At 39.0% G+C, this 17859-nt stretch overlaps 1 protein-coding gene across 3 annotated transcripts in view; it reads left to right on the top strand.

Annotated features, from left to right (window-relative positions):
* Positions 1-17859, top strand: part of KDM4C (lysine demethylase 4C) — a 284733-nt gene that overhangs the window by 9972 nt on the left and 256902 nt on the right. For all 3 annotated transcript variants that reach the window (XM_089489843.1, XM_089489834.1, XM_089489853.1), the window contains exons 2-5: positions 5776-5828; positions 6099-6260; positions 12496-12671; positions 15186-15300. In XM_089489843.1, the coding sequence (XP_089345969.1) occupies positions 6117-6260; positions 12496-12671; positions 15186-15300 (435 nt within the window). In that variant the 5' untranslated portion in view covers positions 5776-5828; positions 6099-6116. The remainder of the gene's footprint in view (positions 1-5775; positions 5829-6098; positions 6261-12495; positions 12672-15185; positions 15301-17859) is intronic.

Genomic DNA, 17859 nt, shown 5'->3' with positions numbered 1-17859 from the left:
CAGAAAGCTACCCTGTGCTTGCTGCTATGTCTTTAGTTGCTGTGATGGATCCAGCTTATAAAAATCTGGTGTTAAGGATTCTTCAGAAATATTTACACACTGTCTTGTGCTGGAACAGAACAGAGGCCAAACACCATGCAGTGGGTGAAAGAATGGCCACAACTTTAATGCTTACAAAGGAGTCATAAATCAATGTTATCATAAATCATTTGTAAGGCTACATAAAACAATCACAAATGGGTAATAAATAAATCGATACATGTGGCTACCTGGCCAGTGCCCAATCGCCCCCCCCCCCCCGGAGCCCCTATGCTCCCCCATGTCCTGGCCTGCCATCCTGGGCCTCCTTACCCATCATCACAGGGCCAGGTACATGGCTGCTTGGCCAGGACCCAGTCCTCCCCGGCACTCACATGCCCCCTATGCCCTCCTAGCATCCCTGCCTACCTACCTGGTTGATCTTACCTGCTTCTCCTGATCCCCCCTCCACCTAGCTTCAGGTAGCCCATTCATTGACAGGTCATGCAGCTAGGCTGAAAAGGAAGACTCCAGGCCATGTCACAACCTTCTTGCATAGATGGCCTGGCTCTTAATGACTGGAGCCATGTGCGCAGGCCTGTTTTCATCTGAAATCTTGCAAGACTTTGAATCTTCTGAGATTTTGTTGAGATCTGGAGCAAGGTTTTACCCATTGTCCTAAATCCCATGATGGCCGGCCAGCCTTGCAAGATGAACAAAAGCCCTTTAAGTGCTGCTCAGAGGGCTCGCAGCACTACCTCAGCACTGGCTCCATTCAACGGCTGGTGCAAATAGGACCCCTCTAAGAGGCGTTGGGGTGGGACACCTCAAGAGTCATGCATTTGATGTTCAGTTACAACAGTATGGTGCCTCAGTTTGGCATAACCAATTAGTGACGACTAACCTGGGAAGCACATCTTAAAGTGAGGTGCAACCATATTATTTGAAATTAAGTTCACTGAATCCATGAAATTTTTGCCCTGTCAGAAGATATTTCAGTGGGGACATATGATAATTAAAGATTTTATTCTTTATTTATATATTTATGTACACAAACTTTTAGTACATTTAATACACAAACATGAATACATTGAAGCCCTGATGGCACAGTGGTCAAATGCCTGTACTGTAGCCATTTACTCACAAACCATAAGGTTGTGTGAGTTCAGTACTAGCCAAGGGCTCAGGCATGACTAAGTCCTGCATACTTCTGAAGTCACTAAAATGAGTACCCAGCTTGTTGGGGGCAGTTAGCTTATAGTTGTAAACTGCTTAGAGACTGCTTAGGTGGTATGAAGCGGTATATAAATGAAGCTGCTATTGCTATTGCTACAACGAGATTTTTTTTTTTGTTCAGCAAAAATGCAAACATATATAACATACTAAAACAATATTTGGCTTGACAGGATAAGCCACCATGAGGGAGATGAACTACTTCTGCTCCAGAGAACAGGATGAGCTTCAGAGAATAGGACCTGGAGCAATGGATGCAAACTGCAGGAAAAGCGATTCCAGCTCAACATTAGGAAAAACTTCCTGACAGTATGAGCTATTCGACTGTGGAACACATTCCCTCAAGAGTGTATCAGTCTCCTTCGGAGGTTTTTAAACAGATCCCTAAACAAAGTCAGCACCCACCCTAATGATAGTAACACAAGAACAGAGCACCGATAAATAATACCAATACAATTATAGTACATGGATACGTGTTGAAATTCAACATTTAGTATATTTATTCTGTATCTTACAAACTCAAAATGTATATTACACCAAAGCAACATTTTTGTTGTTGTAGTATATCATTGCATTCACTGTTACAATTTCTCAGCAAGTCCTTCATGAACATCCTTAATGTGCGATGTGTAAGGAAGATCAAGAATGTAGAAAAGAAGAAATGACGAATTTTGTGGTCTTCTTCAGTCTTCCCATAAATCTTAATATGATTAATACAAATAACGAGAATTAACAGTTTCTTTATAACGTATCAATACATTATGACAAGTTATAAGTTTATATAAATTATTTTGTTTTGTGACATTTCCAATGTATGGAAATCTGATAAAGAAACTGTTAATTCTTGTATTAAGATTTATGGATTTATTGGAAGAATGAAGGAGACCATGAAATGACATAATAATTCTGGTTTTTAAACAGAGGCTCAATGACCCTTTGTTGGGAATGGTTTGATTGTGTATTCCTGCATGGCGGGTTGAATGGCCATTGATGTATCATAATTTTTTTAGGATTCAGCTTCTTTCTCTCATCCAGTCCATTACCAGTCCCAGATATTGGTTTAGCACACTTGTTTCTGTACCAGAAATGGATACAAAAGAAATATAGAATTGGGAGTATCATTCTAAAGCTGTCCCTAAATGGCAAGATGACTTCATTCAACAGGTTGATGTTAGCATGAAAGAGAGACAGAATGAAACTGGAATAAATGTCACAAGAGTGAGCAGTAGCCTCCCAGCCTTCTGGGGTATATTCTCAAGATAGGAATGGAACCACTGAAACATTATGTATTTATTTTCCAACCCTGAGAATTTTCTCTTCTAGAAAGAGACTATGAAGGAGAGTGTCTTTATATTAAAAATAGAGGTAAATCAGCTAAATTGCATTCTTCCATCCTTTACTCCTTTCAAGATAGGTTATCCACCAAAACAAACAAGGTAGTTTTTGTTCTGTTCACTCCTCTCTTGAAACCAGCTTGAAATTTCAGGTTCAAAACACACTGCAGAAATAATCCAGTTTGAGATCGCTTTAACTGCCCTGGTTTAATGCTAGGGAATTTTGGGAACTGTAGTTTTGTGAAACATTTAGCCTTCTCTGTCAGAGAGCTCTGGTACCACAATAAACTACAATTCCCAGAATTCCCTAGCACTAAGCAAGGGGAGTTAAAGCAGTTTCAAACTGGATTATTTCTGCAGTGTGTTTTGGACATCAGTCTGAATTGATTTCCTGCTGAACCAAACAACTAATTAAATAAGGAGATAGGTAATATCTGAACATAGCATACTTGTCTCTCATTTGAGACTTTCATGAAAAGTCCGTAATGGGCCATTGCTTAGATTGGTCGAAGTGGAGTGGGGAGAAACTACTAAGAATTAAATGGAACTTGCCTTGAGAGCAAGGCAATACTTGGGATTCCTCCCCTCCTTTTTTTTTTTTTTAGACAAAAAGAAATTGGTTGTCAAAACTGTTTGATTGCAGGGAGTAAAGATGCAACAGCTTCTTCATTTATTGAAGGATCTGGATTTTAATTGTAATCGCTTTGCTATCATAAACAGAGATTGAAAAATATAATAGATATGTCATCAAAATCCTTTCCTTGCTACAGTCTTATTAGTTGAGTTGAGACTGCCATGGTCGCCTTAGTCGATGATCTCCGTCTGGGCATCGACAGGGGAAGTGTGACCTTGTTGGTGCTATTGGACATCTCAGCGGCTTTTGATACTATTGACCACGGTATCCTTCTGGAACGCCTGAGGGAGTTGGGCATCGGGGGCACTGTGCTCCAGTGGTTCCGATCCTACCTCTTGGGCAGATTCCAGATGGTGCAGCTGGGGGACACTTGCTCCTCTAAGAGGGAACTGACACCTGGTGTCCCTCAGGGAGCTATTTTGTCCCCCACTTTGTTTAACATTTACATGAAACCGCTGGGAGAGATCATCCGGAGACACGGGGCGCGGTGTTATCAGTATGCTGATGACACCCAAATATGTTTCTCTGTGTCCCTGACTGATGCAGTGACTAAGGATGTTGTCTCTCCTCTGAATGCCTGCCTGGAGTCGGTAATGGGCTGGATGAGGGAAAACAAACTCAGTTTGAATCCAGAGAAAACGGAAGTACTGGTGATAGGTTCCCCAGGCCCGAGGAAGGAAATTTGTCCACCGGTCCTGAATGGGGTCACACTTCCCTTTAAGGACGAAGTTCGCAGTTTAGGAGTACTTCTGGACTCGTCCCTGCAATTGACATCTCAAGTAGATGCGACAATCAGAAGTGCTTGCTATCAACTTCGGTTGATACGCCAACTGTGACCCTACCTGGGCCAAAGGGACCTTGAAACGGTGGTACATGCTCTGGTAACCTCTTGCTTGGATTTCTGTAATGCGCTCTACATGAGGCAACCCTTGTACCAAGCCCGGAAGCTTCAGTTAGTACAAAATATGGCGGCCAGATTGGTCACCGGTGCGTCCAGGTTTGACCATATAACACCTATTCTGAAAGATCTGCACTGGCTGCCTATTCGCTTCCGAGCACAATAGAAGGTGTTGGTTATTACCTATAAAGCCCTACGTGCCTTGGGCCCGAGTTACTTGAGGGACCACGTCTCCCCATATAATCCGCCCCGCACACTCAGAATAACCGGGAAGAACTTGTTGGAAATTCCACCTTCTAAATATGTTATTACTTCCCAGATGGTCTTCTCAGTAGCGGCCCCACAAATCTGGAATAGTCTTCCCGACGAGCTCCGTCTTATCACCCCCTGGAAACATTTAAAAAGAGGCTTAAAACCTTCCTCTTCTGTCAAGCCTTCCCCCCTGGAAAATGAAGTCGTGTACTCTGATCTCATTGACTCTCTACCTCACTCTATTGATTGATTGAATGATTGTTTTTAGATTGTATATTGTATTTAGTGCTCTTGGTTTTATCTATTTTATGATGTTTTTGTAATTGGTTTTAAACTCTATGTAAACTGCTTTGATCTTTTTGGAAAAGTGTATATAAATAACATTTTATTATTATTATTATTATTATTATTATTATTATTGTTTCTGTTCTAAGGTGGGATACAGACCACCCCTTTCCCTGATGGATTGGGGCCTGAGCTGCCACAGTGGCAGCCCCAGAGGCCCCAATCCACTGCTTTTGCTGGTCTCGGGGAAGCGGCAAAAAGCCTCGCGGAAGCAGCCTGGATAGGGGTGTCCTTGGGGCTTCATGCCCCAAGGACATGCCAACAGCGACGGGGAGGCAGAGAAAGGGGCCGCTCGGCCCCTTTCTCTTTTGTGTCCCTGGTGCAGTCATGTGAAGGCTGTGCCAGTGACACAAACTGTGAAAGGAGCTCCAAAACGGAGCTCCTTCCGGCGACGCTGAAAGGACGCCACAAGCACCCTGCAGTGGCACACATGTGTCATGCCCGCATCTCTCCGTTTGGAGGCGGTGTGGCTGTGACGTCGTAATGGCGGCGCCCATGTAGACAGGGAGCCGCCATTACAACGCTGCAGGTATGTGCTAGGGTTGCGGGGCGTCTGGAAAGGATGCCCCGAGGCAACCCTAGCACGTATTCAGGCTGGCGCTTTGCGCTGGTCTGGATACCGCCTAAGTCATCTAGAGCAACTTTGGCAGATGGAGCTTGCCACTTTTGCTCTTCCTTATAGCCAGGAAATACAGAAGTACCATCTATTATAAGTAGGTGTATTTTCTAGCCTAAAATCAGTATTGTAATGCTTAAACCTGTGCCTAGTCTCAGCTATATAATGGTTTTCATATTATAGTGTCTTTTGAACTAGTTTTAAGTTTCTTTAATTTTTAATAGCTTTAATTTTTAACAGAGCTATGTGTTTCATCCTGCTAGTAATCCTTGGCTCATTGAGAACTTCCAAAATAAAATAGTTTGTAAATATAGGTTTGCAGATTTGCACTTTTATAAATGGGTTAAATTTCTATTATTGCATTTTAGGGTAAAAAAATACACTACAGCAGTAATATAAATGCTCTTTCTCTCTCTCCTCTTCTCCCTCCTGCCCGGTTACATAGGTTGAAAGAAATCTGATTTTGGGTTGATGTAGAAGCAGGTATCAAGCCAGCAGGTAATAACAATGTTTTTATTTTTCCTCATTCGTTCCATAATTTGTATTCTTATGCAAGCTATTTATGAATACTGTACTAAATATTAACTTTTCATCACAAAACAGTAAGGATATATAGAACAGAGTCACTTGTTTGATTGATGTGCCTTGCTAAATCCTGTATAAATCATAGGTGGCTTCTGTTTTTATAAAGCATTAATTGATCTTATATCAGTAATTTTTCACTCAAACATACCTGATTGTGACTAATGTATATTTGCTTATTTGTAGGTAAAACACTGAATAGCTATGGCTGCTCAGCCGTCAGACCCTCCACCAAATCCAAGTTGTAAAATTATGACTTTTCGGCCTACAATGGATGAATTCAGGGAATTTAACAAGTACTTGGCTTACATGGAATCAAAAGGTGCTCATCGTGCAGGATTGGCAAAGGTAAATGTTTTATTTTTCTTTAAGTGACAGGATGAATTTAAACAATATACTCCTTATAAAAACATTCTGGCAAGTAGTACAGATATGAAGATATATGAACACAATGTTGTTTGTTGTCTAATTATCACTTTATGCCAAACTGACCAGTAAAAAACAGGAAAAAAAATCTGTGTGGATTTGCATGCTTTTACTTATTAATGCTTGAAAATGTTAGTTAACACTGTGTCATGAGGACAAAGTTGGCATTCAAACAGTATTGCTACAATATACAAGTGGTCATTGCTAAAAAGTAAGAAGGATTGCAGCTGATAACACGTCATTTACAATTTTTAACACCTTTTCTTCTGACAGTACTGTAGTTTTATTCCATTAAATATATATGAAATGTATATGCTCTATGAATAGTAAATGTAGTTAACAACACTAAGATATAAGGGAAGATGCAAAATTCTAATGAAAAAATCAAAGCAAATCAATTAAACAACACAATTTAAAAGCAAAAACATGCAGGGGTAGCTGTGTTGGTCATTTAGCAAATTCAAACAAAAATCGACTAAACAGTGATACCTTTGTCAACTGAAATGCACAGTATACTTGTTGCAAGCTTTTGAAGTTCCACTGGCTTCTTCAAAAGGCAAGTTGTTACAAACCAAACAGGAGAAAGAAATTGGAGATGTTAGTAAGATGCCTGCATTTTGTTGTTTCTGTTCTTAGTTAAGATGGTATGAGAAGGGTAAATTTTGTAGGCTGGCTGTTCCTCCTTCTGTGGGACTAGGGAGTTTAACAAAGTCCAGGAAATTTAAAGACCATTTGCATATCAACAAGACTCTTCTGTTGTAATCTAAAAGCAAGTGCAAGACTAACTTAAAACCTACTTCAGCAAATAGTTTATAAGCCAAATAATCAAGATTTTGCCTTCCAGTTGAAGGATGACTTGGGGTCTGAGCAGATGGAGGGGGAAAGCTGGCTCAACTTTGGAATTTCCCAATTTTTAGTGAGAATGTGCTGAATGCATGACTGGCTCCCACAACAGGCTGAACACTGATGGGTAGTCCACACTGCTCCCCTTCATCTGCAAGGGTGGTGCTGTGGAAATGGACATTTGTGGGTTCAAACCCATTATTTTTTTCCTGTTCTACTGCAGATGCATGTGCATGAGCACACAAATACATTGCAAGTGGCCACCAATCACTACCCTTGTCTCAGCCACCTGTCAACCTATTTGACATCCCACATGACCCCCCATATGTGCTCCTTTTCTTGGTCCATTGTTGGACAGGCCAGTTTGTTAATGTTATGATTAAGTCCATTGTATTTTGGTGACACCCCATGTTCATTGTCATTTCACGGGATGTACAATGGGTTGATGGTACATTTGACTTACTTGTGCACATATATGATAGATTTGCGGGTGAGTGACAAATAAATTATGGCCAGCAATGGTGCTGGCAGATTGCCAGGTCCTTCCCCTGTCTCCTCACTGGCGCACAGTCTACGTACTTCAGAGTTTAGCCCCAGGGCATGGATTCATCTTGAATTTCTCCTGTATTGGCGATGTGCATTGTCAAAATAGATAGATTTCAAAACAGGGTGAAACGGCATTTTATGTCGGACCTTTCTTGGAAGGAAGTTCCAAGAGCTTGGGAGCAGCCCTTTCTCATGTTCATACTAAATATGCCCCTAATTGTGGGCAAACATAGAAGGGTTTTTGCTGAGGATCTGAAATCCAAGTAAGCTTATATGGAAGAATGCAGTCTTTCAGATAGTCTGTGATCAAGTCATGTAGGGCTTTACAGAGCATAACCAGTAAGTATTCAGTTTTGTTGGTTGTACTTCTTCCACTGGAAACTGGAAAGAAATTCAAGATTACATTTTGACACCCTTCATTGCTGTGTTAGTGGACTTCCTCTTCTTCTCCTCACTATACTATAAAAAGAGCTTGAGAGAGTACCCCAACTCTGCGAAGCAGATGATGCAGCACAAGGTTTGACTACAAGGGGAAATCTATTTGACTAATAGGACTAATTCAGTTGGTGAATGAACACTACTCTTTCCTGCTTTCTACTTGCTATTGCTTACATTGTATATCTCAGTTCCTGTTACAGGTTTGGACGTAATAAGTACACATGGAATTCATTTCACCTGAAACTATTTTCCATTTCTTCATTGGAAATGATAGCTCTTTGCACAAAATGCATCTTCTTAGGCTTTTTAAAATTCAAATGTTTAAATATTACATTTAGCTTGATACTTTGATACCTTGGCTGTATATGTAATAATAGGTGTTAAATACAAAGAGAGTTTTAGCTCTCGTGGGATATTGTTTTCCACATCGGAGCCTTATGGGTGTGTATTATGCAGGTGCTTTCTGAAAGGGCTGCAGCAACATCCAGCTAATTAGATCTCAGTTAAAGATAGAGTAACAGCCCAACAAAACTTATGAAATAAGTTGCCTGAAGCCGTATTGCTTTATACAGTGAATTAAAATTCATGTGGCATATCACCAAGTAACTGTAACTTTTAATTTCATAACTTTTCATAACAGTAGTCAGAAAGTATAAAATCTTTGGTGGTAGTTAATGCTAAAGTCAATGGAATAGTTTCCCCCCTAATATAATATGTACAGATTTGATATAGTTTTGTTGTTATACTGAAATTTTCAGAGCTAAGAGATATAACAATACAACAATGCAAATCCTGTATGGCTTGGATCCAGGTTATTTGAAGGACTGTATCTCCCTATACGAGCCCACTAGAATCTTGAGATTGTCTGGTGAGGCCCTTCTTTCTGTATTACCATCCTCTCAGGTGCATTTGGTGGGAACAAGAGAGAGGGCCTTCTTGGTGGCTGCTTCCAAGATCCCTAGAGAGGCCAGGATGGCTCCATTTTTGCTTTCTTTTCAATTACAGATAAAAACATTTTTATGTTTCCAGGCTTTCACATATTGACATTTTTTGTTTTAAAGAGTTTTAAATTTTAATAATGTAATGTTTTAAAATTTCCTGTGGCCAGGGAGGCCAGAAGGAGGTCGCAGAGAAGCCAGGGGAATGTCGGGAAGGAGGTTGCAAGGTTTCCGGCTTCTCTGTGACCTCCTTCCGGCCTCCCCGGCCGCAGGAAATTTTAAAAAAGGTGCAGGGAAGTTGGTCAGCGGCCAAAGAAGCCGGTAAGGAGGCTGGACCAGGGATTTTGGGGCCAGGAGAGGCCAGAGATGGGCCAGGCTGGGCTGCCAGTGGGAACCAGGGCGGATTTGAATCCGATTCGAATCCGTCTGGTTCCCACCTGGGCTGAATCGAATTATTTGAAAATAAATCAATTCAGCCCCAAAACACTGCAACAACCCAGCATCTTTTTGACACGGGTTAAATGGGCAAAAAAGGGCAGAAAGCATGCCCCTTTAAACTGGATCCCAATCCCGATTTAAATGTAGTGGGAACAAGGCCGAGGTTATAAATTCTTTAGTGTTAGTGGGCTCAGCAGCAAACAAGAGGAAAGGACTTTAAGCAAATATTCAGCTCAACTAGTAGAGCAGCAGCTTTCTACAGCTTCTACAAAGGCTTAAATAATTTGTTGCTGCAACTTGTAAAAATTTTCCAGAGGGTTTTATGCTCTTTCTTAGCTTCCTCCTTCCTGTTGTTGTAGCACCAGACCTCACCCTCTTCTCTCCTCTGCCTCCAACTATTTGTTAGAAGCAAATAGGATAAAGATAGATTAAATGTTATTTATTTCCCCCACCTTACATTAGTGAGAGGAATAATGCCCTCATTTCATCCTGATCTGGAAATAGCCTTTTAGCCAAGATTTCACCCCTAAAAGAAGACAACCCTTAAAAAAAGAAAATATGTTCTCCTTTTTTCTCTATGACAAATGGTGAGCAACTGTGGCTAGTACTTCATGCATAATGTTTAATTATAGTAATCAGGAGCTCTGCTGAAAACTCAGGTTTTAGCCCAGAAATCTGAGGACTTTTTATAACTGTCAGCCCTACAGATAAATAGCATTGCATATCATCATCATGCTAGTTGCAAAAGGCTTATCTGAAGAGACAAAACAATTGGACCACTAGAGAGCTGTAAGTGTACAACTTACAGCATGTATGCTGGGAATGACTATTGCCTACATCTTGTGTGAGGAGCCATAGATCTTGGGAAATCTCAGAGTTTAGTTACATTTTGTTAGTGTTTATGTCAGAATAGTTGAGGTAGACCTGTTAGGCCAAACTAAAGTAGATCCATCAAATCAACACAACTTTCATAACTTTTACTATTGATTCAGGAGGTCTGCTTTAGTTAGGACCAACAATATAGTTTAGACCTACAAGCTGGAGCTCTCGTGAAACCTTCAGGAAGAAGGCAAAGTGTTGGTTTATGCTGTCCTGTTGTTCCCACTGAAACTGGGGCAAGCTAAACAAACCATAGGACTTCTGTCTGTGGTTTGCTTAATTTGTTCTGTTGTTTTAAATTTCTTTTTATTTTAATTTAAACAAACAATGCATCTAACAAAAAGCACAAAGGGAAATTGGCCTCAGATGATCAATGAAAAGACTATTACAAAGTATACAAGGAGAAATGAACAAATTTCCACATGAAACTCACCTCTTAGTATTCTTTCTTTCCGACCCTACATCGAAAAGTTATGTATAAGCAGAATTATCAGTGAAGCAGATCTCTTTGTAAGTTTTCATACTGAATTTAGCATGAGAAATAAACAGAAACAAAGAGATGCTAACCTGCAGAGAAGTGTTCACTATCATTTCTTAGTTTTGTATTTCTTATGAGGTGTAAAACAGGCACTCTGGCTGTCCCTAGACAAGTCACAGACATAACGCAAGAATAAACCATAGTTTATAACTTACTTGTCCAAGGAGACACAAACCAGAATGACTTTCAGAATAAACAAACAGCAGATGGAAGTCTATGGTATGTTTAAACAATTCTGCCCACAGTGGGAGCAGTCAGTCACCAACTTCTTGTGCCATCCAAATACTCCCACTGAATTCCAGTGAAACTGCAAACAACAAAACAAAACAGTACAGATAATATATCTAGCAGACCTATATCAGCATAAGATCCAAAAAATGCATCCTAGGCTACAAAAGCTGGAAGACACATCATGTACAGCAGTTAAACTCATGTCACTAGGTCTAAAAGGTCTCCAAAACCCTGGATGAACAGTATGTTCTTGGCCTGGTGTTGAAAACAATCTAACATACAGACCCAAGGCATCATTTCTTAGAGAGATCATTTCAAAACCAGGGCATCACAACTGAGAGAATCCTTCTTTGTGTTCCTCCTCAATCTTATTTTGGAGGGTGGTTGTGAGAAGATTAAAAATGTAGATTAAAAATCATTGGGATATAATACTCTATCTAATGCAAATTTTCTACAATGATCAGGGAGGAGAATCCAACATTTCCTGTCTATACCCTTTGTCTTATTAAAATAATGGTAACTAGGAAGGATGGTTTCTACCTTTTAAAAGACTGATATATAAATTGGAGGAGTACCACAGCTATTTAACTGATACCTTGCTATTTTAAAAATGTTTTCAGAGATAGATGTGACACTTAAAATACCAGTTTAAAAGAGATAATAAAAAGAGTGCCCACTGAAAAGGTTATACTAAATGTTTGCTTAATTGAGATAGTTCCACCTGTCTAATAAGACAGTCACTGTTCATGTTAAAAGCACAGTATTTAAAATAGGGAAGAGTAGTACTAAAGGCATTGGCTCCTGTGGAAACTGCATTACTCTTCTCAAAGTCAAAACCAAAAATCCCACTGAACACACCTAAAAATCCTCATAATTCTAAGTCTTGCCATTGAGTATCACATTTGCTGATCTTATATAAACATTGATTCTTTCAGGCTATCTTGCTGGGTTTGCTTATGTGAAATTTCATTCAGGGCTTGAGCAGATGGGGTAAAAGCCACTCCTGCCCCAATTGCTGTGGGACTGCGGTAACCAGTTGCTGTGATCCCGAGACCGGTCGCTGCCACAGTGCCAAATGGGCCATGGCAAGGCGCTGATAGAATCTGCTCCCTTTGTAGCTGGATTTGGCCACTTTAAATGGCCCTGGTGTGGCTTCCACTTTAAATGGCCCTGGTGGGGGCATGCGTTATCTAACCGCCACATTCCCAAACCATGTGGAAGGCGCCTCTTTTGCCTGTCTGTTCCAGGCCAGTGATACTCTAATTTTCTTTTGCTGCTACTAATATCTCTTTTTATAAACTTCTAGGTGATTCCTCCTAAGGAGTGGAAGCCAAGAAGAAGTTATGATGACATTGATAGTCTGATGATTCCTGCTCCAATTCAACAGATTGTTACTGGTCAGTCAGGTCTCTTCACTCAGTATAATATTCAGAAAAAGCCAATGACTGTGAAGGAGTTTCGGCACCTTGCTAACAGTGACAAGTAGGTATAATCATTCCATGCTTCTTCATCTTTGTCTTCTCCTCCTCCTCTATTTATTTTGCCCCTTTCTTTTAATAATGGGCCTAAAGGCAGCTAGCAACATATTTAAAAACAATACACATTAAAAGCTATGCAAATTATACTTTTCATAAATATAACAGTTCCATCATTTGGAACTTCCATCATTTTTTATTTCATCATGGTCATGTATTATATTCCTCTTCTGAGTGTAGAGCATCTCCATCCTTGGTTTAAATTTCTTTTTGAATTCCTGGATCTTGTGGAGGAGGTCCCTTGTTCTTCCTTTTTTGTTGTTGGCTTCTATTTTGATGCATTGGTTGTTGATGCAGTTGTTTTTATCCTTGTGCACTATGGACAGTTGCATTCATAATTCTGATTGTGTTCCTGTTGCCTTTTACTTTGCTTTTCATCTTTCTTTAAGTTCTTGAAGCATTTAGTCTGTCATCCATTGTTTCTTCTCTCTCTCTCTCTCTCTCGGCTACTGGTATCATTTTTCTGCATTCCTCTTTGACTATGTCATTGGCTTCTGTCCATAATTCCTCTCATTACTGGTCAAATAGATTTAATACTGCTAATCTGTTTTTTACATATTCTTTAAATTCAGTTGGAATGTTCTTCAGATCATATTTTGATATGGTGATTGATTTAGTGTTCTTATTCAGCTTTATTCTAATTTTGGATATTAGTAATTCATGATCTGTGCTGCATTCTGCGCCTGGTCTTAGTTTTGTTGCAAGAATGGCACGTCTTCATCTTTTGCTCTCTATTATATAATCTATTTGGTTATTGTGTCAACCATCCAGTGATGTCCATATATGCAGTTTCCTCTCTGGTTCTTTGAAAAAGATATTTGCGATGAACAAATCTATCAGTTGGTCTCCTGCTTTGTTTCTTGAACCAAAAATTTCCCTATTATTTTTTATTCTGCTTTGCTTCCTACTTTGTCATTCCAGTCATGAAATCCCGTTTTGGTGTGTTATCAGTTTCTTCCTGGACTCCATTGCAGACTCAGTTTCTTCCTCCTCTGCCTCTGTAGTTGGCACATGTACTAGTGTTATGGTGATGTTTATAGGTTTTCTCTGAAGCCTTATTGACATGATTTGGTCAGATTTGATATGACATTTTTGACTGATTTGCTGGTTCTTTCCTCACTTTTAATGCTACTCCATTCTTTCTCCCCTTTTCATTTCCTGAGTAGAACACTGTGTAATTATCCAACTCAAAATGTACCATTCCTGTCCATTTTAGCTTTCTCCCCCCTAATGTTGCTATGTCTATACATTGTATTTCCCCTTTTTTACTATGACTAGCTATTACTGTTCCACGTACCTATAATGTGTGTAGCACAACTTCAGACCTTCTGTTCAAACATGTCTGCTGCATAACTTGTAGTCTTATTGAGTCCTGTTGTGCCCCTGACCACCTATCTATTTGTACTTGCCCTCTATTCTGCCCTTTTAGCTCTCTGTTTCGGTGCTGTCCCTATCTTTAGTTGCATGTTGGATTGTCTCATTCTTGGGTTTTCTTGGTGAGGGGTTCTCACAAGGAGGTTCACTATTGCCTTCCTTTATGCTAACATGCATTAGCTGTGGTGTCACAACTGTTGTCTCTGAAAAGATCCTCCACTAGAATCACCCACCATTACTGCTACTGCCCTAGCTAGTTAACTGCCTAGATAACAGAAAATGGTGTAAAAGTTTCCTATAGGCACAGAAGATATGAATCCTGTGCTGGGAGAAAAAAGTGGGATATTAAATAAATGAATGAATGAATGAATGAATGAATGATACATGCACATTCATTACGAAATGACATAGATACATTTTACTATGCTTTAACCCTAAGTTCATTTTCATGTAGCTGAATTTGGAGGACTTGTAATTTTTTTCATTTCTGAGTTTGTATAGTGTACTGCAGGGGAAGAAAAATGCCAAGCCTCTTAGCGTATCTGGAAATCATAAATATCCTGAATCTAGGATAGTCAAAGGACTATCTCCTCCTATAACATTTGTTAGACCTTTCTTAGAGTTTCATCCATGGCTAAGACATAGTTGGCCAGATGAGAAATAGCCTTCTTGGCACGTGTGCCTAAATTTTGGGATGCCTTATTCTGTTAGTTTCTCCTGCCCGACAACTATTTCATCTCTAACCAGCTAAAGTTGTCTTCTTCCAGAACAAATACCTTTATCTACTGAGCTTTTTTATATTTTTATGTTGCCATTTTAAATTAAAATAACAGTTTGTAAGCCACACTGAGTGATGCCAATGCATTGAAATAGTGGAATATGCAAAAATAAATAAAAATAGATGTATTGTCTTGGAGTGTTGGCTTTGTTCTTGTAGAAAGTTGTTCCTGAAAGTGTGTATCAATTGGCAATTATACAAGATATACAAACTATTTAGATAAATGTTGATGGCTTGTAACTTCGAGATAACTAATTAATAAATCTTGATCTTTGGCAGTTACTGTGACTTTTCCTTCTCCCCTTGCAGGTACTGTACTCCAAGACATTTAGATTATGAAGACCTAGAGCGTAAATACTGGAAGAATTTAACTTTTGTGGCACCAATCTATGGAGCAGATATTAATGGAAGCATATATCATGAAGTATGTGCTATATTTTGATATATTCTTAATTATCTAATATTACATCATTTTTCATTTTGGAGAAGAATAGTTTGAGTGTTGTCCATTTTATTTTGTTTTATTTTATTTTTATTGTTTATTTTGTGTCCATGTGCACTTTATATGCTTTCATACTATGTTCCCAACATGTTTGTACTTTTACTACAGTTGTGCTGAAAATTTTCAAACCATGGTAAAAGAAAAAAAAAAGCTTCTTTTAGAAATATCTGAATTACAGTAAATGCTTGAAATTCTAATGCATCTGGGGAATTACTGGGGCTACAACCACCTTCGTATATTCTGTATTGTATATTGAGAGAGCTGCAGCATATTTTATGTTTTGCTCTATGTCTCAGTAATGATCAGTAGATTATGTTGCCCAAGAAGCATGAAGTGTCCCAAACATAAATGAGTTTTAGTTTTTATTTTATTTATTTGTACACCATTCCTCAGCCACAAAGGCTCTCAGAACAGTTTACAGATCATTAATTTCACAGCTCCCTGCCCATGGGCTTAGAATCTAAAAAGACATGATATAAAAGGAGAAGGGAATGGTAATGGGGTAGAGAATCAAGTCCAGCAGATACTGTTGGTTCTTCTCTTGCTCCAAGGCTAGGGAGATGGCAGTTGGAATGGAAAGAAGGCCTTTTATCTGCCTCTGGGGCCAGGCATGGTGGAACTGTGGTTGCCTCTTCTGGCCATTCTTATGAAAACAGTTTGGGAGTTTTCCAAGCTCTGCTACTATCAGAGCAAAGTGGCAGAATAAAGTATAGCAACAAATCTGATAGGAAAATAAGATTAGCAGTGAAAGAATGAATAGGTGAGGGAAGTGTTGGAAAATATTAAAGTAGAGGGGAGTGATACTGAGAATGCCATCTGGGTATATTTGTTCAGAAGTATGTATTATATTATGTAGAACGTATTGTACAGCCTTCTCTATGTTGTAGGACTGCAACCCCAACAGCCTTAGCCAGTGTAGCCAATGGTGAAGAAACCTGGGAGATGTGGGCCAATAACATCAGGTCGCATAATTCCCACCCAGGTATATAAGATCAAAGCCCAAAGGAGATTGGGGAAGGAACAGAAAAGAGATATAACTTACAAGTAAATGTAGTATTAAGTGATGAGATAAACTTCAGTTTTTTAAAAGGGAGAATAGCTAAACCTGAAAAGCATTGCTTGCACTGGTCAATTTTTTTCTCCAGCCACTAGATGGTAGCCTTGCATAAAGATATATTTGCATGAATGTTGTGAGCTATTAGCGAAATAAATTCTAAATTTAGAATCTAGACCTCATATTTATTCACATTAGGGATTTTCATGTATTCAGTAAGGATGGATAAAATATATTCTGTCTAGAAATGAAGCAACGGAAGGGGAGAAAATGCAAAGTATAATTATTTCCTCATGAGAAACCATATACAATACATGAAATATTTGAGTTGTGTTACTGAAAGTAAAAACAATGTAGACAACCTAATGGAGACAAAATAGTTTCCACAGTATATTAAGTTATTATACTAAGGGACTTCCAGTTTTAAAACAAAATTCCAGCTAAAATAAATGCAATAATTCTGATATAATATAGTATTATAATTTATGAATATCCAAAATGTGTAAAGTGAAAAAGTAAAATCTGTAGCAGAGGAACTCAGTGTTAATGGAATGCCTCTGGTCCAAAAAGCTACTTTGACATATCCAATGGATGTTTGACATTTTTCTTTCAGTAGCAGACTATGGCACAGAATAGACTAGAGTATACTTCTTTTCTCATTTTCCTCTGTTTCAAAAGTAATTTTAATAGAAATCTGTTGTTTGATTTTGTGGAATCTGGTGCAGTTTCTTAAATTTGGTTGTCTTCTAACTATTTTGAGTAAGATCTACTTATAAGAACACGAGAACATTATTTTGCTGGATCTAACTTGATGTCTCTCTAATTTGGTACTGTTCAAGCATCTGCTATCTGGTGTGTTTGTGTTTTTGTACATTTGTGTGTGCATGGGAGGAGAACATAATAAAGTTGTGAAATCTTTAAGCTACATAAAGTAAAGACAAATAAAGACAGTTTTTATTCCTAAAAAGCTGCACAATCAAAACAAACTTTTCTTTCAATAGTTTAGTAATATCAGCAGTTTTTCCCCAAGCACAGTATTTCATAGATAAGCTGTTTTCTTTACTAATGAAGTTGTCTCTTGTATCCTTGGAAATATCATAATATAGCAGCTGTCTTTTAACAAATTGTTAAAAGCCATCAGGTTGACTTTGACTTATGGCAAACCCTATGAATGAGAGACCTCCAAGTCACCCTAACATTAATAGCACTGCTCAGGACTTGCAGACTCAGAACTGTAGCTTTCTTGATTAAGTCTATCCACCTGTAATAAGGTCATCTTATTTTCCAACTGCCATTTATCTTGCCAAGCATTATTGTATTTCCAAATGAGTCGTGTCTTCTATGTCCAAAGTATGAGAGTCTCAGTCACCTTAGCTTTTAGGGAGAGCTCAGGCCTGATTTGCTGTAGGACTCATTTATTTGTCTTT

The sequence above is a fragment of the Sceloporus occidentalis genome, unplaced genomic scaffold (assembly GCF_023333645.1).
Source record: "Sceloporus occidentalis isolate IW3139 unplaced genomic scaffold, rSceOcc1.0.p SCAF_1, whole genome shotgun sequence".
NCBI lineage: Eukaryota > Metazoa > Chordata > Lepidosauria > Squamata > Phrynosomatidae > Sceloporus > Sceloporus occidentalis.
The sequence above is the reverse complement of the archived record's forward strand: the minus strand, read 5'-3'. Positions and strand labels throughout refer to the sequence as shown.